Genomic DNA, 26,265 nt, shown 5'->3' with positions numbered 1-26,265 from the left:
ATGACTGCAGTGAGCCTTCACATGAGAGGATGAGCCACAGGCACTTACAGGAAGGCATCCAAATTGTCTTTGAGCTTAAAATTCTTTGAGTTCCTAACCAATGAATGGGGAGACGTATTTGGACTTATATTGTCATCTTGTAGAGCAAGTCTGAGCAGGGGAAAGGAAACATGGCAGAATGACAGGCAAAGTGTGGTAATGGATTTGCATAGTTGCTGGGATATGTGTGTGGAATTCAAGATCTTACGTGAGTGGGTGGAAAGAAGTTCTCATGTATGTGGCAAATTGTTGGATGGGCACACTAAGCAATTTGCAATATTAATATTATTTAGGATAGATTTTTTTAATTTATTTATTTATTTATTTATTTATTTTCAGTGTAACAGAATTCATTGTTATGCACCACACCCAGTGTTCCATGCAACATGTGCCCTCCATAATACCCACCACCTGGCTCCCCCAACCTCCCACCCCCCACCCCTTCAAAACCCTCAGGTTGTTTTTCAGAGTCCATAGTCTCTCATGGTTCATCTCCCCTTCCAATTTCCCTCAACTCCCTTCTCCTCTCCATCTCCCCATGTCTTCCATGTTATATGTTATGCTCCACAAATAAGTGAAACCATATGGCAGTTGACTCTCTCTGCTTGACTTATTTCACTCAGCATAATCTCTTCCAGTCCCATCCATGTTGATACAAAAGTTGGGTATTCATCCTTTCTGATGGAGGCATAATACTCCATAGTGTATATGGACCTCATCTTCCTTATAGGATAGATTTTTAACCATCATCATAAAAGGAAATACCAGGAGAACCAATATAAGCTGTCTTAGATCTATCTGTATATTTCACATATACACCAGTGGCTTTCCAAAATTTTTATCCTGACACAGTAATAAAACAGATCTTATATCATGACTCAATGTGTACAGACATATATATGTATGTGTACAGGTATCCATACATAAAACTGGAAAAATACATAATTTCTATATTTTAAAAGGTTTTATATATTTCTTATCCTTCCCATCTATGAGCAAGACACTCTCTGCTCTGTCCATGATTTTTATCTTGCATTCCACTCTATCTGCCATTCTTTTGGAAACTGGTCGCCACCCACTAAATTGAATCCGTAACCCTCTAATGGATTGTAACCTGCAATTTGAGAAATAGAAATACAAAATGGACGATTCATTTTCATTATCAAGTTGAAAATCGTCCACTTCTCCCACTGAAGTGGTCTCTTTGGTCCTTCCTCTTTACTTTTTCACAATCTATCAAAATGTTCTTTCCAAGGTACATGCAATTGGGGAAAAAAGACACCTACATTGAGAGCCAAATAATAGGATGGATGCTGAGGTTAAATGCAATTCTCTTCCACCTAGAGAGCAATGGTTTGAAATGCACAGTGAAATGGGTGAAGACAAACCAACAGGAGGCCACTTATAAGAAATGATGCCTGCTATCTAAGGCTTCAGAAGGAAGCATTTTACTGTCCACAGTTTTCAATATAAGAACTTAAAGTTAATCTTGCTGGAAGAAAGTCGGGCATTTGGCACAATGATGTGATGTGATCTGATGTGGTTTAGGAAGTTCAAAACTGTTTTCCTGAGCAGTGTTAGGGCCTCTGTAAGTCCACGGCTCCTGAAAGTGTTTGGGGACTAAAGGATCCACTAGGCATGGCATTTTCTATAGATCATTATGCTCTTTGTGGAACATGATGAAATAATGACACATTCTTTTTTTTTCCTTAGAAAAAACTTTCTAACAGATCGCTTATATGTGAAATCATAAGCATGGCCACATGAAACACAAACATTGAGCTGAGCACAATTAGCTATTTGGAGAGTTTTGGTTAATTAACTTGTTATTTCATCATTCATGTTCTTATAGTCTGGTGTATGTAACCCATCTACTACTTTATATGATAATTATATAGTAAAGTTCCTTCAATTATTACAAGTGGGAAGGAGGAGATGTTTAGTAATGTTACCCAAGAGGAGGCACAGCATTCTTATTTTTGCCTAGTTTGATTGGTAGGGATGGGTCAGATGGAGAAATGTTTTCAAGGTAGCTCCAAATGGGTTTTTTCTCCTCTCACCAAAAAGAATAGAATGGAATCTGTCCCACCATGATATAGATAGCTGAAGCCAAAAGCCAGAGTGTTCTGCAGAGCACAATGAGCCAGAACTTTGGAGTTCTGAAATGGGGAATTGAAAATTTAAAAAAAAGTATATCTGGCATAATTCATAATCAGAGTCTGATATTTTATAGAACAGAATGGAAGAAACATACTTAGATTCACCATTGATAAAGACTTAATAATTAAAGTTGACTTTGCATTTTGTATAATACTGAACTGAAAATTTTCTGTGAATATAAAGTACTTCTGGGCACCTAGGTGGCTCAGTTGGTTAAGCATCCGACTCTTGATTTTGGCTTAGGTCATGATCTCAGGATCGTGAGATCAACCCCCATCTGGGCTTTACACTAGGCGTGGAGCCAGCTCAAGATTCTCTCTCTCCCTCTCCCTTTGCACCCCCTCTTTTAAAAAAATACTGAATACAAATATAAACCTAAAATATATATATTTGGTATTTCTCCAATACCCAGCACAGTGTCTGCAGGTAGCAACTGACCTCTTAAAAGAATGAAGAAAAGAACAAGGACATAAAATCTAAATACATATGACAAGAGTGGATTGTCCAAAAGAACATTGGCAAAAACACAGACAGTACTGAAAGAAGCCGTTTTCAGATGTGAACGTAGTAAGGACAACTTGCCTGGCCCAGGGGTCTACTAGTTCCTAGTAAAGAGTGCTGGAGTCAAGGCCTGGTCCTCTCCTCCATGGAGAACCCAGAGTTATTCTGTGTCCAGTGTGCTAAGATGACCTTCATGCCATTCACTGACCTCTGGCTTTATGGTGTGTTCAGTTTAACAACAAAACTGCATTTTCATAAGATCGCTACTTCTCTAAACCCCTCGGGTATGGTGGCAGGAAAAATGGTTTGTTGGCAAAAACTCTTCCTGGCTATTTAAATCAAGATCCTAGTACATGGTGGGGGAACATAAAAAGAGTAAGCAGTAATCCTGACAGAAGAGTGCTGTATGCCTAGGGTGGACACTTACTCCCCGCCACTTGTTTACCAAGTTTGTAGCAGGCACCAAAGTTGAATTTTAGAAGAATGGAAGAAAAACATGACCCTACACTGCCTTAAATGTTCTGTGATTTCAGGAAAACTGCCTGTTTTATTTAGTAAGGCAAACCGTACAGAGCTTGGTGTCAGTTGAGGTTGCCCAAGATACTGTGTCCTGAAGTGGGTTTCTCTGGAAAACTGGTCTCACAGCAGACTAAGGTGTTCCATGGTCAGATCAGTTGGAGAAACCACGTGTCCCCACACCAACCGCCCCACCCCGCCCACCCCTCTTATATATATGGACACATAGCAGATTTTCTGGGAATCCTTGTGGTGAAAAGACGGCTCCACTCTGGTTGTACCAAATTTACCTTCTCATCCAAAGTCCTCTGGGGAAATTTAAGGCTGCTGTTCAAGGACCATGTGTCATCCTGGAACACATTAGTGTATCCAGACTCAGACTACACGTGTAGTTGTGGGACACCTACCATGTGCCGGCCCCAATGCTAACACCTGCCCAGGAGGCCACACCCCGGGACCCAAAGTAGCACCTCAGAGAGTAACAGACCTGAACTTAGAAGGAGGCAATGGATAGGTCATCTAGAATGGTGAGAAGAGTCAGAATCATCCTGACACATGATTCTCTGGGTGGAAAGGTGAGGAAAGGCAGGGATGAAAGACATCTCAGGTGTCTGGGATGATCCCAGGAAGGGGAAGGCAGACTCAGAAATGAATAATTAAAAAGAAGAAGAGAAAACAAGATGCAGAACTCATGCCTGAGTCTTCTGTGGCGATTAGGTGAATAGTTACCTGACATTTACAAAGAAACATGCCCTGTATCTTGTTCCCAAAGTGCCTGGAAGTTGGCCTATTTCAGAGATTAAAAGCAATGAGCCACCTGGAATTGCAGCTTCTCAGGTACTGGAAAAGTAGCATCCCAAATTCCTCCTCCCTGCTTCCCTAACCTGCCTCTCTCCCTCAGTGCATCCTCATAAAAGTGTGAATTGTCCACTACCAGCCACTTTTGTCTTTCACTTGGTAATAGGCAATTCTAGGCCACTGAATGGAAGTCAGACTCTGCTCTAACAGAGTGATTACTTCAGAGAGAGAGAGAGAGAGAGAGAAAATCACCTTTGCTGGCCCCCGAGGCTAGGAGGACAATGTAGCTAGACTGAAGGGTCCCAGAGGTCATGGGACTCAGGATATCCCTCCCCAGAGAACTCCCAGCAAGGGATGCCTCCCCCATCACTGCCTGTGCTCCAAGCTCTGATGACAAAGGGTCAAAAGAGCACAAGAGCTAGTGTTCCCAGCCCCAGAGCCTGAGAGAAATTAGCCTACACCTAACAGAATAGGCCTCCCCCCAACCAAAAAAATCATGTTGTCATTAGGAGGTGAACAGGAAGGGATATTTCTTGGTCCCGAGCACCCAGCAGAGTGTAAGAGTGGTAATAAGTTACCCCGTCAGCATGTGTTCAATAAATGAATGAATAAGTGAATGGCCCCACAGAGAACGATACCAACTTTGGAAGTCTTTGCTTTAAAATCACAAGGCAAGTTCTCGATCTTAGAGGAGGAGGTGAGCACATGTGCTACTCTAGATCCTTTTGGAACCTAGTGATTTAAGTAGACATGCTCCCAACCTACCTCTTTGTTATACTGCTTGGAGCCTCTGTGCAAAAGGATTGCAAGGTCCTGTTTAGGCTTGGCAAGAGACAATGCCACACTGGATGAGTGATGTCTGCTCCCAGCATGGCAGCGTGAGCACCCTTTCTGCCCTGTCTCCACGGTCAGAACTCACAAAACCCTTTCTTGGAAAGACCTAGAAGACCCCAGCAGTTCTGACACACCATCTCCTATTTGTCCTACCTCCCTTGTACTAAGAGCTGGGTTTCTGAATGAGTTAGAATGAAGAAATACAATTAGTCTGCCTGGGTCCCGGAGCTTTTTTCTGATCTTCCCTAGAATGGGGTTGTAGGATATGAGTCATGGAACCCAGGCACTCCCCACCTGCCCGGACACGCTGCGTGAGAGCTAGCATCAGGACTCTCAAAGCAAATTAAAAAAGGTAAGCCTGGGAATAGTAACCGCAGTCAGGAAGGAAAGAATGCATTGGAAGCCGTGATCTCTCAAACTCCTACACACAGAACACCCCAAGGTGAGCTGGGTGAGGATGTTTGCGTACGGAGGGGACACTGTCTCAAAGTGTTACTTGCCTCCATGACCTTCACTCCAATGTGAGGTGGCGGGGGTGGGGGGCTTCCACTTGTTGGCTCACCTTCTGGGCAGCAGCTCACCTCACACTTATTGGCCAATCCCTTCTACAGGAAGGTCCGGTTCAGAGAGGTTAACTGAGGGTGAGGAACTTAGAGACTGCTGACCTACATGTTGGGGTGTGTGTGTTCTATTCCCCTCAGCCGAATTTCATAACCATATGTCCCATCTACTCCACTGGGGTAATTAGAGCTGATTATAGAGTCAGACAGCTAAACAAGTTGTTTGCGTGTTGCTTGGCCTCAGTAACAGAACGGATTCAGTCACTCTTACCAGTTGTCCCTTGCCATGGCGGAGCAGTTTCATAAAGAGCCTTGGGGGAAAGAAAGATAGAAAAGATCTATTAGAATCAGAAGCGTCTTATCCTGGGCTATTTGAGATGGCTTCTAGCCAATCTCTTTGTGGCTCAGTATCTTTTCTGAGAACGGCAGTCTGGTTCAAATACTGTTATGTTTGAAGAATCACAGGATTTCAGAGCTGGAAGGTATCTAGCCTCTCACTAACTCTCTCAAGACTTACAGGATTTTAAAGTAATTGGTCAACTGGGCGATTGCTTGGTTCCAGGAAGAAAGGTCACTGAAGTACTGACACACACACGCGCACACACACACACACACACACACACACAAAGGCATCTTACAACACACATTTGAAAGGTCACAATTGTCCTCAGAGGATAAGGAATATAGGTGATTAAATGGTGTACAGTAGAGCACTCAGAACAAGGGTAGATGCCCTTTACAAAAAGATTTAACCATCACTAGAGGAAATGTTTCCTTTTAAGTTGTTATAAAGACAGCTTTGTTAGCCACACTATAAGAAGAAAACTACTGGGGCGCCTGGGTGGCTCAGTGGGTTAAGCCTCTGCATTCAGCTCGGGTCATGATCTCAGGGTCCTGGGATCTAGCCCCCACATCGGGCTCTCTGCTCAGCAGGGAGCCTGCTTCTTCCTCTCTCTCTGCCTGCCTCTCTGCCTACTTGTGATTTCTATCTGTCAAATAAATATATAAATAAATAAATAAATAAATAGAAGAAAACTACTAAAGGAATGCTTTATAATAATTTATATACATCTTTACGTTCAGCCCAAAGGAAGGGAATTGCAAGCCGGTTTGCTTATCCACTTTATCAAGCAAAGGGACAGTCAGAAAACAGAGTCAAATTGCCTGACAGAGTGCTTTGCATTTTCACTCCTGGGAGTGAGCAATTAGATCCTGACAAATGACTTCTTAAAGAAAAACAAATATAAAAGAGATCGAGGGCGGACTTCAACCTTGAGCTAGCCAATTTCTAAATAATGTCAGGAAGGCTTCCTGCAGAATCAAGCACTCCAGAGAATACCACCAGAAATTGCACATTTTCCCCATTCCAGAATACACGCAAAACCAATCCAGTCTTCAGTCAGAGGAAGGTTTGCTCCTGGCATGGGTACTCACCACATCCAGGAGAGCTAGCAGCCAGGCAGGAGAGTTGGCACCGAGCTTCCAGCCACTGTGCCCCACCATCCCGGGTGCCTCCCCTTGCAGGTCCCATGGTCCCCCTTCAGCGCCTGTGACGCCTCTTCTCCATTTTTCAAAGAGAAATCCAAGAGGGCCCGGTGCAAACCAGCCACCGATTGTGAGAAGCCTATCTGAGAACTGTAAAACTGCCCGGGGTTTCAAGGCTTGTGTAAGTCTGTGATTCACTCCACGATGGGTCCATCAAGCACGCTGAAGAGAAATTACAGGTTTCTCCTGTCTGGAGTAAATCCATTAAAATGAGTCACTTGTTTGTGCTTTAATTCCTCATCTTTATCTCAGACGATCACATGAGACCAGGTTGCATCTACGGCTCTAATGTAATTAGAACACAGGGGATAAAATGCAAAGTTGGGCCCCTGTGAATGAAGACTTTTAAGGGCAATCACAGTTTGTCTATGTCGGTGTTGAGCCTGGGGAAAAACTGGCTAGGAAATGGATCGGTAAATCATGATCTAATCCCTACCTTCACCAAAGAGATGTTTGTTTTATTTTTTAATAACTGGCCCGAGAGTTTTAGTGAGCCACGGGCCATGACCGTGGGAATTCAGTCACAGAAGGCACAGTCTCCACTTCCTGAAAACTTCATGTGGTCTGATTTCTGACAGGGTAGCCAAGCCTGGATTTCCTCTCTCACCACCAAAGCCCACACATCCCGATTCTACTGTCTCCTATTTCCATAGTTCCTCTGAGCCACAAAACCCAATGCAAACCTCCGTTTCAATATCACCAGGGGAAATGCTGACATGAAGGAGAAATAAGGAAAAGGCAGTTTTGTTACATCTTTACCGTAATGACAACTAAGGAGGCCACGTTTGTGAAACTAGGTCATTTCTACTGAGGTTGCTCGTTAAGTACCGGGTCATTTGGGAATTGAAAAGCCAGTATCATCAAACCCACGGTTGTGTAATCAGAGGTCTTTATTGAACACGTTCTATGAGCAACACACCTGCTCTGCACTTTGGGCATACAAAAGGGAGTAAGAGAGTGAGTAAATCACGTGAGTAACACAATCCCCAAAGGTTTACAGTCTTATCTGAGAAAGAAAACATATGCACACCAAAAGACAGAAAGCGAACAAACAATAAAACACAATAAATACTAAATATAAAGTGAGCGGCACAGATTATAAATATTACAGGAATCAGGTGGGGACCATCAGCACTTCTGGATGGACTCATCAGGGAAGACTTCGGAGGGAAAGCAAAGAGTGAAGCAGAGCTCAGACACAATGTGCCCTAAATAGAACCACGGAGTCTTTCCCAGGAGGAGAGTCTGTATTACAACATGGTAACAGTGGAACAAAGAACTGTCCGATGGTTAGCTCTGCAGATTTTGCGGGCTGATCCCCCCAATGCTGGATGGACTGAATCAAATGCTTAATTTCTTTTATTTAGAACTCCATGAACTAACTTCCACGAGTGCATCAATCTCTACACTTACACACAAGGCCATGGCCCTGTGTTTGCAAGTGAATTCACAGATCCTTGAACAAAAACAGCTCGCATTTCATTGGCGGAATACTCTACTAGGTATTTTTATGTACACGTAGTCATTTAATCTTTACAACAATCCTATGAGGTAGACTCCATTTTTTCAATATATGGGTGAGAAAATAAAAATCTAAGGAACTTAAATAACGTTCCCAAGAACCATCATGTCTTACACGTGTCTAAGCACGAATCTGCCTTAGACACTGGTAGCACCAATTTCTCCCTGAGCCACCTGAGCGGGGCATTTCCTCTGTGAGGTGTGAGTAGGACACAGAGTATGTCTCCACTCAGGGTCTTCCACCGTCAACCAAAACGTGTCATTCAGAATCATCTTCCAGGAGGGGACAGGAGGGTTTGTGGGCTGCAGGAGAGAGGGCACAGCTTCTTCGAGGGATTTCCACTAACTTCTGGAGTTTCTCTTAGCATCCATGGGCCCTTTCTTTGCTCATAATAATCGTAATAAAGAAAGTCGTTACTGTCATCCCATCCCAGGAAGTGTTCTACATCTGAGTGGAGCATGCTTTCATCCAAGATGGGACTGTTTCGTGCTACTGCACAATACAGATGAAATACCAATCTCTCTCTCTTATTCATGCTCAGAGTTCCATCTATAAAATGGGGCCATTGGATGCAGTCTTTTCTAAAGTTTTTCTATATTTCTAATCCTGTAACGATTTGACTTCATGAGTTTCCGTCCTCACTTCAACATATTGACTCTGGGTAAGTCCCATTTCTCTGTACTGAGATCTCTGCATTCTGAAAACCAGGACTGTGCCTGCCCCACTCCCTTCCCTGGAAGAGACTCGACAGAAAAAACTAGGGAGATGTCAAATTAAAATCCTTTCTAGCTTCATTTGGGAAAAATGTGACTGTTGTCACAAGCTAAGCAATGCCACTTGAAAGACGACTTACTCTGCAAGTTGGTGTATCCTTCTACCTTCTTATTGGTTTTCTTTATTGTATTTTTTGCTTTTTCAAGCTTCCTTACTTAGAGAAAGTTTTTTACAGTAAAAAAGATAGAGACCCCACTCATTCACAAAGTGTGTCTCACTTTCCCTTTTACAATGTAACATCATTTAACACTGGCTTCTTGGTAGGATAATTAGGGGCTATTCACTGCCCCCTTTTCCTTTAGCCATTCATTTTCTTCTGATGCAGCAACCTGAGTGCTTGCTTTGCAAAGGAGCTTCCCAGCCCCTGCAAAGGGGCTTCTACCTATTGTACTGCACACCTATCCATGGCCCTTTGTTTGAACGTCGAATTTGTTTACCTACAAGGTTAAGAAAATGAGCAGCTCTGTACTTGAAATATGATAGTCTCTCTTCCTCATCACTGGTTTCAAAAAAACATGTTGTTGGTGAGGGTTAATCTTACATCTTCAGAGTAGACAGAGTCCCTCAGCGGTTCTGTGTCTTGCGGTGAAAGTGCAGAGCTGGAGGTCTGCAGACTCGGGTGTCCAGCTCTGGCTCAAGCCTGGATTAGCTATGGTCCATCACGCCAGGCTCCAAGCTCCTTCACTTACAATGAGCATCTTTCTGGTTCAAAAGCTCTATGTTTTCCCTTGGCTCATGGCCAAGTTGCATTCAAGCCCAAGCTGAGCTAACTGTGTAATCCATTTAAATATGGACAGGTGGACGATGCTAACAGTTGGATTCCTTTTGTACAAAGAACCAGCAATGACCTACTTAGAGTCAGCCCAACTGTTGGTGACTATTCATGAGGGCGCCTCCCTTAACAACCCACAGAAACCAGCCAGGTGACATCCCTGGCCATCTTTGCCAAGATGAAGCAGACTCTCTTCCTGAGGATAAATATGGCCCAAAAGCATGGAGCTGGAGGCTCCAAAAGGACCAAGGTCCTGCTTCTGCCCATTTTATCTTCTTCTTCCCTTGGGGATGCCTGGCATGGTGTATGTATATGTATATATATATATACATATATATATGTATATATATATATGAATGTTGGTATATATACAAATGCGTATGGTATATATATATGCATGTTGACAGTTGTCGGAGAGAAATGTTGAGCAGTGCAGAACAGCTTAGACAGAGCGGCCTTCCATCCTTCCCATACTTCATACATGCTTCATCAGCACCGCACCATGGGAGGCTTCCTTCATACTCCCCAGAGGCAAGAAGACAGGAAGAAGCACATTTTTCCTGGGGCTCTGCCATTCCTGGAACGTATGACCGTGTCAAGAACAGAAAAATCACAACTTTAGTGTACAAGCAGTGAGACCCCAAAGCTTCACAATAGCTGCATTATGGGCTCACTCTTTCTGGAGCATTAAGTCCCTTTGGGTATCATCCTCTTGGCAAGTGGGAGTCTTTTAAGTCACTCTGGAAGCCAGGGGATAGGCTGGTGGTTTTCTGTTGCCTACAAATGCTGAGTTACAAACTTTGTCCTTTTGTAAGCTGGACCACTTCTTTTCCTCTTGGAAAAGCCCCCTTTCTTTGTATAAGGCCCTGGGCTGCCGCAGGTCTCAGCCACGGCAACTTACTGGAGCCCTGATGTATTGGGCTGGGGGAGAGAGCTTGGTCTAGATATCCAAGCGCCTCTCTTTCTGCATCTCTCTCTGCTCTGTCTCTGTCACTCTCTATGTGTTTCTGTATAAATCTCTGTTTCTGTATTTTCTGAGTCTCTCTCAGGAACCCTTGGCCTCTCTCTGCTTCTCCCTGAATCCCTATGAATGGGATATCCTGTGGTGGGTGTCTCCATCTCCCTGTCTGATCTTCTCTCTATAGATCTATAGAGAAGCGGGCAGGGAGGATTAGCAGACTTGTCTGCTCATGTCCACGTATCTGGGTGGCTCTCTTACAATCCAGGGTCACCACGCCCCTCAGTGTCTCCATACTTCTGTTTCCCCCTTTCCTCTGTTTCGATGTCTCTGTCTCTCAGACATTACCTCAGAAGTGAATTAACTTCGACATTATCCCTGAAACCTTCACAGACAGTGTTTATGATCATTCTGTGGTCTTTTCACACTAGAGAAAGAGAGCGGCCACAGTGGGATATGTGGAGATATTGTTGGTCTCACGCCTTGGGGACGGGGAATGCGAGAGGGGGACTGCGGCCACGTAGAACTGGCATCTCTGTTCCCTCCCCCCGAAATTCAGTCAGGCTAGTTTATAACCATTCTCAGATACACCTCACTGTTTAACAGCCACAATAAAAATTTCAGTAGTGCAACCATTAGAAGAAGTATGAACATCACTCTAACCATACCAGATGAGAATGGGTTGTGTAAGAATCCTTCCAATCAAGAAAGAAATTGTTCTTAATTACAACCACTCACACTGTGATGGTTTTAAAAGAAATGTCATCCAGATGGCATGTCTTTGAGATCACCCTTCCTTCGCACTCACCTCCCAAGTTAGGGGTATGGCCAGGTTTGTTAGCTTGGCGCTTTGGTGGGGTGACGGGAGAAATCAGTAGAAGGGTTCTGTCGACAACAAAAGCGTAATTGCACTTAATCATTAGTAGTCCACTTGTGATTATCACAAATATTCAAAGCACACAGAATGGTGACCTACAGCTACTGATTGTATCCTTTCTCTCCAACCCCTCCTTCTTTATTTTGTTTTTTAAAGATTTTATTTATTTATTTGTCAGAGACAGAGGGAGAGAGAGCGAGGGAGCACAGGCAGACAGAGAGGCAGGCAGAGTCAGAGGGAGAAGCAGGCTCCCTGCCGAGCAAGGAGCCCGATGTGGGACTCGATCCCAGGACCCTGGGATCATGACCTGAGCCGAAGGCAGCTGCTTAACCAACTGAGCCACCCAGGCGTCCCCCTCCTTCTTTATATTAGCACTGCTGATAACATAGGAACAGGCCCCTGTGAGACTTCCTCCACCCACCTGGCCTGGATCCCTCTCCTGGGGACCTGGGAGGGGGGGTACTCGTGAGGCGAGGAAGGCAGGAGGAAGCAAGTGAGTGGCCTGGAGGGACAGAGCAGCACTAGAATGCCTCCTAGCCCTCAAATAGCACTTCTCAGCCGGCCTATGGGAACCTTCCATGTTACAGTCATCCTTTTATAATGTACCTGAGTCTAAAATAGCCTCGTGTTTTACGGAAATGTTGCTTAGGACAGATAATGCATTAACTCGCAAGTAGAATGATCTCCACAGGAGCATACACCACACCACACTGGAGTAAAACGAACACAGACAAGCACATCTCTGTATCCTGGGTCTGGGGAGCGGGCACTGACACCTCACAAGCAGGTACTACCAGGAGAGGTTGCTGCACAGAAAGGTCTACTTAGGTCTACTCAGGTCTACTCACCAGGAGAGAGGACAGATAATCAGCCTACTTCCTCTGAGGAGGACATAATACTGACTAGAAACAGCCTAAAGCTTGTGGGCAGAGGAAGGATTGCAAAAAGCTAGGATAAATTTACCCTGTTCCCAGACCCATGGTTCTTAGCCCTGGCAGCTCATCAGAATTACTGGGGAGTTTTAAAAAAATTAAAATTTAAAAAAATGGGGCACCTGGGTGGCTCAGTCGGTTAAGCATCTGCCTTCAGCCCAGTTCATGATCTTAGGCTCCTGGGATCAAGCCCCACATGGAGTTCCCTGCTCGCAGGGAGCCTGCTTCTCCTTCTCCTCCATGCTCATGCTCTCTCTCTCTCTCTCTCTCTCAAGTAAACAAAATATTTTTAAAAAATTTTTTAATTAAAAAAATTAAATTTAGTTAATTTTTTTTTATAGTGACAAGCCCTAACCCCAAGAGTTCCTGGTTTAAATTTTCTTGGGTATACACAGAATTTGTTTTTTAAAAAGCTCTCTAGGTGTTTCTAAGGTGCTGCCAGCATTGAAAACCATGGACTCCAACAACCAACAAACTGAAAATAAAGTTCTGGGTATAATCCTGATTTATCTTTTAGGTAAAAACACAAAGAGAAATGGGCCCAATGACTATTTCTGGATAGTACTGAAGGGCAGACTAGCTCTGTGTGGCTGGACCAATGGGTACTGAAATCACTTCAGAAAGGAGTGGAGCCAGACTGGAAGGGGTTGCAAGAGCCCGACCACTCCTGAGGGCACCAGGCAGACCAGTGAGGTGGGGGAGGGGAGGTACTTTCACTAAGCAGGCTGGTTAGAGGCAAATATGTACAATGCTAGGGACTTCAGGATGAGAGGGTTCCAGCCTCGAAGACATGAGAACCATCAGGTGGGCTCCTAAAATTCCCAGACACACCGCAGACCAATCCAATGAGACTCTGCAGGGGTGGGACTCAGGCAACATGTTTTGAAGGTTCCCACTTGACTCCAGTCTTTGGCTAAGGTTGAGATCCACTTTTTTTTTTTTTTTTTTAAAGATTTTATTTATTTATTTGACAGACAGAGATCACAAGTAGGCAGAGAGGCAGGCAGAGAGAGAGGAGGAAGCAGGCTCCCTGCTGAGCAGAGAGCCCAATGCGGGACTTGATCCCAGGACCCTGGGATCATGACCTGAGCCGAAGGCAGAGGCTTTAACCCACTGACCCACCCAGGCATCCCATGAGATCGACTGTTTTAAATCATGTTTGATGTTTAGTCTAAATAAATTGTAGCTTTTCAACATTTCAGCTGGAAAGGCAATGGAGAGGCCAACAATCCCCAGAGTTTGCAAACCAAGAACCAAGTTTGGGTAGGAGTAACAGCAATAGAGATGGGAAAATAAAGGGGAAAGAAAGGAGGGGAGGTAAAAGGTGGGTGATGAAAATCAAAAGAGAGAGACCAGCAAGGCAAGGGATATAGGGTGGGACAGGGTTGCTACTCAGGCCACAGGCTGTCAGCCCAATCATGGGTATGGATCCTACCCAATGTCGGCCTGGAAAACTCTAGATTGCCTTTTCTCTTGTGATTGGGAAATGTCCCCTGCGCCAACCTCGAAGTCCCTTTTGCTGCCATTCAAACTCTTTCCGTATTTCAGGGAAATACAAGTGAAGGTCAAGGGCGTGTGTACTCCTAGACTGTAGAGCCTTCTCTACAACACCACTGAGCCGGCCCCAGGCTTCCTTTACAACTCCGGTAACCATGGCGGCCAGCCCCTCTTGAAAATCAAGCTACTAGGAGGCTCTTTGTGTAGCGTCAGAATTTGTTTCCCTGGACTTCCTCACTTTGTTTGCAGTTCTGCCAACTAGAGTCGGAGGGAAAGGGCAGGCAGTCCCAAGAAGATGAGATTTTCTTCTCTCATTTCTCTGCTTCCGCATGGGCTTGCTCTCCTGCTGCCTGGGTTGAAGTCCGCCCCCCGAAACAACCCCCCACCCCCACTCCCTGCCTGGCCACTCTTCTCTAAATGCACGTAGTCTGCTTTCCTCTCTATGGATGCCACGACCCCCGAAGGAATCTGAACAGGTCAAAGAGGTGTTCATGGGGCACCTCAGAATACACAGAGTTAGGGGGACTGTTTTAGCAACATGCCCCATGCAATAATGGTATGCAGGCTTTACCTCAGATAGTCTGGAGCTCCATTTTGCAGAAGTTACTCGACTCTTTAACGCTTCTCTTATCTGGAATGAGAACAAGAGGCGTTAAGAATTAAAAGATTATGAAAGTCAACACAGATGCACAGACCAGGCCAACACTGTGGGGAGAAAGTGGGTTAGCAGCCAGGCCCTGTCGCTGGGATGTGGAGGGGTCCGTAACTCAGAAGAACGCTTCAGAAAAAGGTGGGGAGAGGGAGAGACACAGGAAGGCGAGGCTAGCACAGGAGACGCCTATTCAGAGGCCTGAAGTGTGAACCCCGTGCCTAAGAAATACAGTTTGCCACAAGTTTGAGGAGTCGTTGATTTCGCTTTGGTAGCAGATTTTTGGGAGCACTTGATAGTTAGACATTTCCTGTGGCTTGTCTGTTATTTGAACTCCCCTTTCTAGGGGCACCAGGGTGGCTCAGGGGTTAAGTGTCTGTCTTCAGCTCAGGTCATGACCCCAGGGTCTTGGGATGGAGACCTGCATCGGGCTCCCTGCTCAGTGGGGAGCCTGCTTCTCTCTCTCCCTCTGCCTGTCAGCCCCTCAGCCCCTCTGCCCCTCTGCCCCTGCTCATGCTCTCTCTCGTAAATAAATAAAATCTTTAAAAAAGAAAACAACCTTTTCTAGAGGCCAATCCATAGTTAAAAAACAGAATCCTATGCAACATAGCGAAAGTCCACAGAATAAAGAAAATAAGAATAACAAATAACATTATATTTTGTATGTTAAATATATATTAAATAGATTTAACATAAGTATACATATAAAATGTAAATATATTTAATACATATTAAATAATATATATGATTATACATAGTATACTAATGATAATGTAATATATAATAGAAATACATATAATATACTAATAAAACATGTTTATGTATTAATGTTATAAATAATATATAACATGATATATAACAATATATATTAACAGTATAACACTAATATGGCAATTTTTATATATATATATTTTTAAAGATTTTATTTATTTATTTGACAGAGAGAGATCACAAGAAGGCAGAGAGGTAGGCAGAGAGAGAGGAGGAAGCAGGCTCCCTGCTGAGCAGAGAGCCCGATGCGGGGCTCGATCCCAGGACCCTGAGATCATGACCTGAGCCGAAGGCAGCGGCTTAACCCACTGAGCCACCCAGGCGCCCCAGCATATTTATATATTAAGTAATTTTTTTAAAAGATTTTATTTATCTGTTTGACAGACAGAGAGAGAGAACACTAGCAGGGGGAGTGACAGGGAGAGGAAGAGGGAGAGGGAGAAGCAGGCTTCCTGTGGAGCAGCGAGCCCAATGCAAGGCTCTATCCCAGGACCCTGGTATCATGACCTGAGCCCAAGACAGATACTTAACCAACTGAGCCACCCAGGAGCCCCTATATTAAGTAATTTATTAATGTATCAAATATACTTTGTTTCTTACATTATATTTTGTTTTACATTCATATACTTTTAAAAAACACTTTTCATGCCTGTCATCTCATTTTATTCAAGAAATAATCCTATAAAATAGATACTATTATGTCCATTTTACAACAGAGGACATTAAGATTAGTAGCTGAGGTAATACCCAAAGCCAGTTGACTACTGAGAAGGACTGAGACTTGGCTTTATGTCCGCAGACTCCAAACCAACTTGTCAATTTCCCTACATCTCTCCTGCTGAATGCGGGCACTGTCTTATTTCTACTTCCTCTTCCCTTCCACTTCATAAAGTGTTATTCACATTCTGAGGACTTATAGTTAGTTCTGTCTTCACAGTTAATGGGTACCAAACCTCTCCAGCTCGAAGTGACCTCATGCTTCCCAGAAAATACAACATGCTTTGTCACACACGGCATCCAAAGGAGGAGAAGCACTCCCCAGGGCTTGGGACTGTGCACTTAAGGGTCCACGGGAATATGGGGAGACAACCTAGAGCTTCCATTTACATTTTCTTTTTTCTCATCTTTTTTAAAATTTGTGTTTCATAACATGAAAAATACATACTTTGTAAATTGATAATAAACACATCTGGGGACATATGCTCATTACTTTTTACTGATCCTAAAAATAATTTGTGAAGATTCCTGGCATAAACAACTTTATGTCAATTAATCATGTACGGTCCTGTGACATCTTTGAGTCTTGACCTTTTATGTTAGAATGTTAAATGTAAGAGGTTTTGATCTTCATAGAAAGTTCTAGGTCTTAGAGTTCTTTGTACATCTCGTAACACCTGGTAAATTAATAAATAATAATGCTGCTGCTGTTTTGACAATAATCACTAGTTGTGGTATTACAATTAATTTAAAAAAATCACTTGGTATACAACTGTGTACTACCTTAAATGCTTTCTGTGTATTTTCACTTAACAAAATCACATTTGTTCTTTACCAGGATCGAGCAGAATAGGCAGGAAAATCATCATAATCTGCATTCCTTTTGGGGGATCTGGGTTCCTGAGACTTAAGGAACTCTCCCAGTGGTACAAAGTTTGTACCGGAAATAGACTGAAACACCAATACTCTACCACTTCTAAATAATTTTTATTTGGTCGATATGGTATCCTCATAACAAAATGAAAGGACCAGTGTGAAATGCCTCTTTCATAAATCTCAGCTATTAACTTAATAATGGAATTTACTAATTAATAATAATTAATTTAAAAATCAACCCTGCAGCAAAGGTGTTTGCTTCTACATTTGAGAGAGTTGATTACTTTGCTCACTCAGGAGGCAGCATAGTATAAAGGAAAGAGAGTGATCTTAGAAGACTGAGTAAACATTTGGTATTCTATTCATTTGTTTAGTTTTCCTCTGTTTTCACCACTTACCACCTACACACACACATCTCTACTTGGAAAATTCCCTTTCCAGAGTCTACAGCTCTTTAAGGTGGAACTCAATGTCCTGACCTCCCTTGCAGCAGAGATCCAGCCACGTGACCTGGACTCAGCCAATCAGACATGACAGGACAAAGAAGCAGGTGCCAGTGGATCCCAACAGGCAGGGTGGAGGTGATCTACACTTAGGAGCAGCAAGTCTAGCTCAGCATCTGCTGCCTGACATGGGCCTGGTGAGCTGTGCTATCTGCACCCAGGGAAGTGGGGAGGAGCACGGGTGTCTGGTTCTGTCTCTGGATTGGAAATTGTTCCTTGGGAGTAGCCTCGAGTCTCCAAGCCAGAGAGACCTTCCCGAAGTTGATCTTGTGAGATTCAATCAATCCTTTTTCTGTTTCAGCTTGTTAGAGTGGGCAAGTTTAATCACTCTGAGTTTCATGGTCCACATCCATAAAACTGAAAATAAGAATACCCGAGATTGTTTTAAGGACTAGAGCTAATGTATGTGCAATGCTTAGCTCCGCAGGAGTTTGGCAGATGGTAGATTTTACTTGCATCATAAAGAAGGGTGATGCCGTGTGCAAGTGTCCGCACAAATGATGGAGGTCGGAGACACTCAGTAAGTGGTCTTTACAAGTGAGGACTTCAGAGCCAAGTACAGATCACGGGGAAAACAAAAGGAAGAAGGATTTGTGATACCTTTGGGTCCAGGATTGTTCCAAACACCAAGATGAAGAAGCCCTGAGAAACACAGAAGAGGGAAGAAGAGCCATTTAGCCATTTTAAATACCAGTACTCATCAGTTTCTAGTCTGGTTTAAATAAATAAATAAATAAATAAATAAAATCAGAAACAATTTAATAAAATTTTGACTCTCTTACGGTCACAGCACCTAAATTTACCATTTGATGAATACTGATTAAGCATCTTCCATGTGCCAGCCTCATGCCAGACACTGGAGAAACCTCAGTAAATCAAACAGACCAAGGTCCAGGATCCATACCAGACGATGGGACTTTCTTTTTCAACTGGTTAAAATAAAAGTGTTTTGCATTTATCAGGAGCTCACCAGACTATAATAGTCTGAGCAAGTGTCAGAGAATATGTTAGGTCGTAGACAGCAGCCTTGCAGTCCTTGGACAAACTATAATGAAAGAAACTTCCATAGAAAAAATACCAAAAGTGTCTATGCTCAGCTTCTGTTAACACTCTCAACCTCCTCCCCCCATCCACAACCAAAGATTGTTATGAAACTCACAAAGGAAGTCAAGCGCAAGGACCCTCAGAAGACAAGACCCAAAACAGATTGAGCTTCTAAGCACGTAATGTGTGCTCAGAAACAGATGCTCCAAATAGAATAACATGGAGGGAATCACTTAGCTCACAGATCCCTTACCATCCATACAAAGTCAGACCCCATGAAAGTCAAAAGGAAGCTGTTCCTCTATAGGATAGTCCATTTGAGTTGTCCCAAAACACTCCCTTGAAGAAGGAAGGAAAAGTATTTGTCCCATTTCCAGACAAGGAGAAAGAAACTCTGAGATTAAACTTTGAAAATGTGATAAATTGCAGCACTCATTAGACAGTTTCTCCTGAAGGTGTGGTTATGCAGGTAGAGAACTGAGCTCATGACCTTTCATTAACAAGGCATCACCTTCAATTTCATAATTGAACATAAGCCTTATATTAGGCTTATAATAGGCAGATGTCTATTAAGACACATGGTTTTAATATAAATGGCACCATAAAGATGTTGCAACGCAGTGGTCCTCAACTGGAATGATACCAAACCCACTGCTACCTCTATTTGTAAAAAAAAACTTACCTGAGAGATGGAAGATTTCACAGGCATTGGTGCTGCCCATATAGCTCATCCATTCCCCTAAACATACCAAATATACCTATCCATTCAGCCAGTCCAGCAAGAACTTCAACGCTTGGAGACCTTCTGTGAGATTGCTTTTCTGTGTGACACGCTTAGCCTACGAGATAACTGTTGAAATCTGTCACTGTATCTACCAAGAAAATGTCATGGATGTCATGGGCCATTAGGTTACAAAGTGTCATTTGTATAAAAATGCTTGGGACACGTACACCCAGGCCTGGTTCTGATACAATGGATACATTTATTTATTTGTGTGTATATCTGTGTCTACATCTGTGTGTGTGTGTGTGTGTGTGTGTGCTTAACAGCTTTATTATGCAACCTGCATTTGTACAGTCATTTATCTTACTCATAAATACAGTGCAACTGGGAAATATTCCACTAGGATCACTTTTCATTGGTCCCACCGAAGGAAAAGTTACACAAAATATCATTCGGAAATTCTGGATAAATTATTAATCAAGGGTTAGTATCTGATTGATAAAAATTCACTGGTAGCAGATTCTTTGCAATTCTTTGGTAGATAAACCACAATTGGAGCAGATAAATCTCAAGGTGTTCTCCCAAATTTTAAAATATATGCTTTACGGAAGGAATGTCCCTACCCCCGCCAAAATTAGGGCACTCATGAAAGGGATTAGTGCCATTACAAAAGAGACCCCAGAAAGCTCCCTGGCCTGTCCTGCTATGTGAAGATATAGCAAGAAGATGGCTATGAGGCAGGAAGCAGGTTCTCTTCAAACACCGCATTTGTGTGTACCTTGACCTTGGACTTGCCAGCCTCCAAAACTGTGAAAAATAGATCTCTGTTATGTATAAGCCACGCAGTCTATGGTGTTTTGTTTTGTTTTGTTTTGTTTTTTTACAGCAGCCCAAAGGGAATAAGACATTAACTTTTCTCCTACTAAAACAACTATAAGGGGGTCTCCAAACCTTACCCAGCCCACAGTTACTCTCAATAAACGAAAGAGAGGATACCAACCAGGAGTTGCAGGTTATAAAGTGTGCAGTCAAGTCAGCAACTAATACTTCCCCAGCAAAGGGGGCAGTTGAGCTTTAAAACCAGTGGAGGTGCTCCCAGACTAGGACCAAGAAACCTCCAGGAGAGTCTTTCTCCTACATCTTCTGGACCTATAGTGTGTTCAGGGGTATCCCTTCTCTGTCCGCTCCATCAGTACCACCTGCCCCTCATCCTAAGACTCTGCTAGTTCTGCTTCCTTCCTCTTGCTTGATTGTGTTCCCCCATGTCAGCTGATGGAGGGCTCCCCTTTCTCTCCTCCCACCCTGGGCATCCCAAGGATGCCTTGGCCCACTGATTCACTGGTAAATAGCCATAACCAGCTCTACTAATTTGTAGCATTTGCCTGTCTCTGTGGTTAAATACTCCCACACTGGCTGATTTAAATCTAGTAATGCAATGTCACCAAATGTGGAGTTAGGAAGGGATGGGCACATCATTATACAGTGTGTCCACCATACATATATAATAGATGAAAATAACCTCACGAGCATAGGAAAATGTGGACAAATAATTAGGAATTAATGTATTTTGAGGATGTAGGACCTTACACAAAACCTTTGTTTTATTTAATTACAGGTTTGCATATTTAATTTTTAATGAGATCAGCTTGCAAAACTCCTGAAAATAGAAGTCATTTCTCTGGAGACAGGACAAACCATCTTGCAGCACACCAGTGCCTAGAGCCTGCGCCAGTGTCTATCCTTCATCCACACCCCAGGCTCAGCTTCTCACATCCATCAGTACTGGCATTTAGATGAGCTCCACCCTCCTTGGCAGGAGTCAAGGCAGAAACTGAGTTGAAATTACAAATTGATCTTATCATGGTAGGTAAAGGAGCTCATGGTACCAAAATGCAAATGCTCACAGCCTAGTCCAGACTGTTCAGAAGTTCAGACCAAAACTCACAGGCAAGAGGACACCCGGGGAGACAAGGAAAGGGAAATGCAGAGGAGTAGGTACATGAACTCTTTAAGGACTCCTGACAAACAGCCATGGGATATGCTGATCAGAAATTTGAGAACGCTAGGTGATTACACCAGCCCTGGCCATGACTAGCTGCATAAACTTGGGTAAAAGCTATATAAAAAATGTTTTTTTGTAGACATGCACAAATACAGAGTCAAATTCTGAGGCACCTCTATTATTGTTAACCTTGTTTGCCAAGGCATCAAAATGCTTATTGTAAAATGAAATCATTATATTTAAATTTTGAAAGAGGAAAAAGAGAAAATATTTGACTTCATATCTCTATTATCCACCAGGTAAAACATTTATTTTCAAATAAGTCTACATTCAGGAAAAAGAATTATTGTAAAGGTCATTAGAAAAACAAATGCTGGGGTGCCTGGGTGGCTCAGTGGGTTAAAACCTCTGCCTTCGGCTCAGGTCATGATCTCAGGGTGCTGGGATCGAGCCCCACATCGGGCTCTCTGGGCAGCAGGGAGCCTGCTTCCCTCTCTCTCTCTGTCTGTCTCTCTGCCTACTTGTGATCTCTGTCAAATAAATAAATAAAATCTTTTAAAAATTAAAAAAAAAAAGAAAAACAAATATTTTCTTATCAGTTAATTCTTAACTATGTATTTAACATTCAATATGATAAACTTTGGCTCATTGGTACATAGTGACCAGAAAAAAATGAAAAAACAAAACAAAAACAAATTTCAGTCTAGTAAGGGATTATTGAATATGGAATAACTACTATGCAGCCAATAAAGAGATGTATTTATACATAGTTATCTACTAAGAGGCTACCATGTATTTTTAAGTGAAAAGGTAAGGTGCATAATAATATATATCCTAACCCCTATATTATGTCAAAATATATTGTATATAAGCATAAAAATTTGGCAAGGAGACACATGAAACTGTGAACATTGTTTAATTCATAGAAGTGAGAGAAGAGAAGGGAAACTATTTATCTTTAATACTGTTCTGTATGACTTGCCTCATTAAAATAAGATGATTTCCAATGGGAACTAAAAATTCCAAATGGAAAGAAATATAATAAAGTTTCACATTTTAATATCTCCAGTTAGGTACCGAGATTTGGGGGAAGTGGTAGTGTTTAAATTTCTAAACAGTAGCGGTTCAGCCTTACTGTTGTGCTATTTATAATCTTTAGGTCATTTTGGTACTTGGTGCTTTCCCACTGTTTTATTTCATTTTCCTAACACCCTATAAGGTTGGCAGTATTATACCCATCTTGCAAGTGAAAAAAATGTGGCTCAAAAAAGTTAAACAAATATCCCAAGGGAACATTACACATCAGTAAGTGAGAGAATCAAGATTTGAACCCGGGCCTTTCTGGGGAAAAAGCTTATTTCCTGACTCACTATGCTACTCCAAGTCCATTGTTTTTCACAAAGACATACAATTGCAGAAGCTCCTGATGACAAATCGTCTTCCTGAATTCTCTCCCTTAGTACCGGGTCAGTAGAACCTAGACTTACCTGGAATGCATTGAGCAAGGAGAAGATGATGTGGAAGGCCAAGTTGCTATCATCGATGACAGTGGCTATCCCAAATCCCCACGTCAGGCCCAGCAGTGGTGTGAGGATAGCGATATTCTTACTGATTCTCACAATGGCTCTCACTTCCTGGAACATGGAACTGCCAACGGCGGCTCGCTGGGTCTTGACAATCACCAGGGTGACTGTGATCAGGTTTACGACCACGATGGCCAGGGCTGGGACCACAAAGGCCAGGAGGGCCTTGGTCATGTCCCAGTTGAGCCAGCAGGCCTCAGGCCGTAGGTAGCCTTTGCTGGGCTCAGTGGCAGCAACCGTGACAGCAGCAATGAGCAAAGGGCACCCGTAGCCGACTGAAAAGAGAGCAGCCACCAAAACCGATTTGGGCAGTGTATGGAAAACAATCAGGATTCCATAGAGGATAAGGAGTGCCTTGGCCAGCATCCAGAAAAACACAGAAAGGTAAAAGAAATGAACAAAAAACGTTGCTGCCACACATCCGTTGTGGTGTGTCATGGGACCACTAAGAAAGGAAGCCACAATGAACCACACGTCAGCCATCAGCAAGGTGGCAGCAATGTTGGCGATGCACACATGGCGTAAGTATGAGATCTCTGTCTTTGTCACTTGGCCCCAGACCAAGACCTCAATGATCAAGCAAAGCACCAAGCTGCAGATCGAAATGCCCAGCCCTATGTACGTGATATGAGTCAGGATCGGGCTCTCCAAGATGTGGGGTGCCATGAGAATGGAGAAGGAAGTAAATAACCTGCTTGGCCTGCATTTGCAAACAGCTTGCTGGGAGTTTTCTTGAATTATTTGACAGGCCTGCTGGTCCCATCTGCTTTCCAGGGAGTGCCAGCCAACACACTGTGTCCTCCTCTCCTCCGACTTGCTGATCTTTTCAAAAATCAATGAGATTCTTTTAAGTTCCTTGGGCAAAATGACAGACAAGACGAGCCCATTGACAGTAACATTCTCCAAAAGACTGGCTTCTAAGATGGCCCCAAGAGTCGGAAATGCAATGCTGATGGCCCGGGAAGGAGCAGGCACCTTCTGAAGTTCATCTCTACCAATCAGCACCCGCCCAGTGATCTCACTGCCCGTGTCATTAATTCTCATTGAAAAAGTGAAATTCTTCCCAGCATTGTCTTGGGATATGGTGGTGCCCATAGTATGAATGAAGACATCTGATATGTCAATGGGATACTTATTTATAGATAGCTTTCTTGCAAAGGAATTGACCGAGTGTAGCAGGACACAGCTGCTGTTTCTTTCAGGGATGAAGGTCCAGTTTGAGATGCTTTTGCTGTTGAGAATGTGGTTGGCCATGATACTGTAACTCTGCCAATGAAGAACCAGAATTAGTACTGAGCCACTTCCCGAATCTGCCAAGACAGTCAGGATTCACTTTTATAAAGTGTGGTCCTCCAGCCAGTGGCATAGGCATCCCCTGGGAACTTCTTAGAAGGATGGACTCTCAGGGCCCACCCCAGACCTAGTGAATCAGAATCAGCCTCGTAATGAGATCCCCAGGGGACTGGCAGGCCAACAAAATTTGAGCTGGAGAATAGCGCAAGGAAGGAATTGCCTTCGGGTCATGTATGCAGAGTCTCCCTGAGAGGCAGGCAAGTGGGCAGCCTTCCCCAATCTCCCTGACATTAGCACCTCCCCTTCACACCGTGGTGAAGCCAGCCACTTGCCCACCCTGCTCAGAATACCCAGTCTTGCAACAAATATCTATTAAGTCCCAACTGTATACAGGACCCTGGACAGGAACATAGAAAATTGAAATTTGACGCCAGAGGCTGAACCTCCTTTTTCTCCTCTGCCTCAAAGATTGAAAGTAAAAGAAGTGAATTCAGGTCCACTTCACACTTCTGCAGCAGACACGTATGGCTATATTCTTTGCATTCGCTTAATTTCCACTTTAGCATCCTGTACTGACTCACAAGTAAAAGTAGGAAAAGTCTTCCTCTGCAGGAACCAGAATAGTTCTTAGAGGTTTTCAGTAGCCAAAATATATGTTGGGCAAGCTTATCCCTGCGTCGGACCCAGCATCCAAGAAGTTCTGTTTCTAAACATGTACTGGTTGTGTTCACCTTTTCCATTTTCCTTTGTTTATTCTGTGGTGAACATTTATTGAGCACGTGCTATGCCAGGCATTCCAGACACTGATGGGAAAGACCCCAAAAAGCCCACAGAATACCCAAGCGAAACTGCATTCCTTTCCACCAAAATGTCATTCTACCAAGCCAAGGCCACTCACCTGCATCTTCACTTCGTTGACACCTGTCGATAGCACCATGGATATGTTGTGTAGGAGCTGCACAATGACAGCGATGTTTCCTGGGAGCCGGGGAGACTGCCGAATGTTCCTGAGTACACAGGACAAATCCTCCGGACACTTTTGCATCAGCATGTCTGTGATGGTCTCAGACTTTCTGGCATATTCTTTTATTACAGTATTCCCTCCAAATGGTCGAACTGAATATGAATTTGTCTAAGAAAGGTCAAAAAGAAAGTTTGTATTGGGTTACTTTTGCTTTGAATATGAAAGTACCTTTAATTAACTTTAGGACACCCTTATCATGCAATTGTACATTGCAAAATGTTTGTCAATTTTATATTTTCATAGTCACATTTGCTATGGAGTAACTTGCCCCATTACCAATGTATATGAACAGAAAAACCCAAGTTCCAGCTTGTCAGCTGCCTGTTGCTAAACCCTCCCCCTCCAGTGAACACATGTTATCTTTAGCATACCACTTCAGACCCCTTCTGTGCATATATACCGTATATATGTCTTGTGCAACTGATGAATTTCTAGTGTCATTTAAGCCTATTTTTACTAAACATATTTTAAACATAGAAATTCTGGACTAGATTTGGATGAATCAGCTGACACCAACACAAAAGAATGACTGAAAATAGTGATAAATAGTATCTCCCACAGATTCAGGTTCTGGGTCCCAACCTTCAGAACAAAGGAAGCAAACATGACCCCTGACAGGCCGCCTGTTTTTTGTAAATAAAGTTTTACTGGGAGTCAGTCTGCTCATTATTGAAATATTGTCTAAGGCTGCTTTCCTGCCACAATGACAGAGTTGAAATTTCACAATAGAGACCCTTTGACCCACAGGGATTAAATATTAATTATCTGTTCCTTTACAGAAAAAAAAATGCCAA

General features: G+C 43.2%; 2 protein-coding genes across 6 annotated transcripts in view; both read right to left on the bottom strand.

Moving 5' to 3' along the window:
• The window catches only part of ADGRF4 (adhesion G protein-coupled receptor F4), a 30,762-nt gene extending 23,623 nt beyond the window's left edge, over nt 1-7,139 (bottom strand). For 2 of the 3 annotated variants that reach the window (XM_044252464.1, XM_044252481.1), the window contains exons 1-2: nt 6,843-7,139; nt 5,680-5,719 (exon numbers count right to left, since the gene is read on the bottom strand). The gene's annotated coding sequence lies outside the window, so the exon portion shown is untranslated. The remainder of the gene's footprint in view (nt 1-5,679; nt 5,720-6,842) is intronic. The other variant, XM_044252474.1, reaches the window with a different exon arrangement.
• Nucleotides 7,140-7,825: 686 nt separating this feature from the next.
• The window catches only part of ADGRF2 (adhesion G protein-coupled receptor F2), a 40,807-nt gene continuing 22,367 nt past the window's right edge, over nt 7,826-26,265 (bottom strand). For all 3 annotated transcript variants that reach the window (XM_044252431.1, XM_044252439.1, XM_044252449.1), the window contains 6 exons: nt 25,346-25,579; nt 23,059-24,420; nt 18,402-18,443; nt 14,857-14,916; nt 11,788-11,864; nt 7,826-10,598 (listed from right to left, as the gene is read on the bottom strand). In XM_044252431.1, coding sequence (XP_044108366.1) covers nt 11,817-11,864; nt 14,857-14,916; nt 18,402-18,443; nt 23,059-24,420; nt 25,346-25,579 — 1,746 coding nt within the window. In that variant the 3' untranslated portion in view covers nt 7,826-10,598; nt 11,788-11,816. The remainder of the gene's footprint in view (nt 10,599-11,787; nt 11,865-14,856; nt 14,917-18,401; nt 18,444-23,058; nt 24,421-25,345; nt 25,580-26,265) is intronic.

The sequence above is a fragment of the Neovison vison genome, chromosome 1 (assembly GCF_020171115.1).
Source record: "Neovison vison isolate M4711 chromosome 1, ASM_NN_V1, whole genome shotgun sequence".
NCBI classification, from domain to species: Eukaryota; Metazoa; Chordata; class Mammalia; order Carnivora; family Mustelidae; genus Neogale; species Neogale vison.
This window is presented reverse-complemented; position numbering and strand designations above follow the sequence as displayed.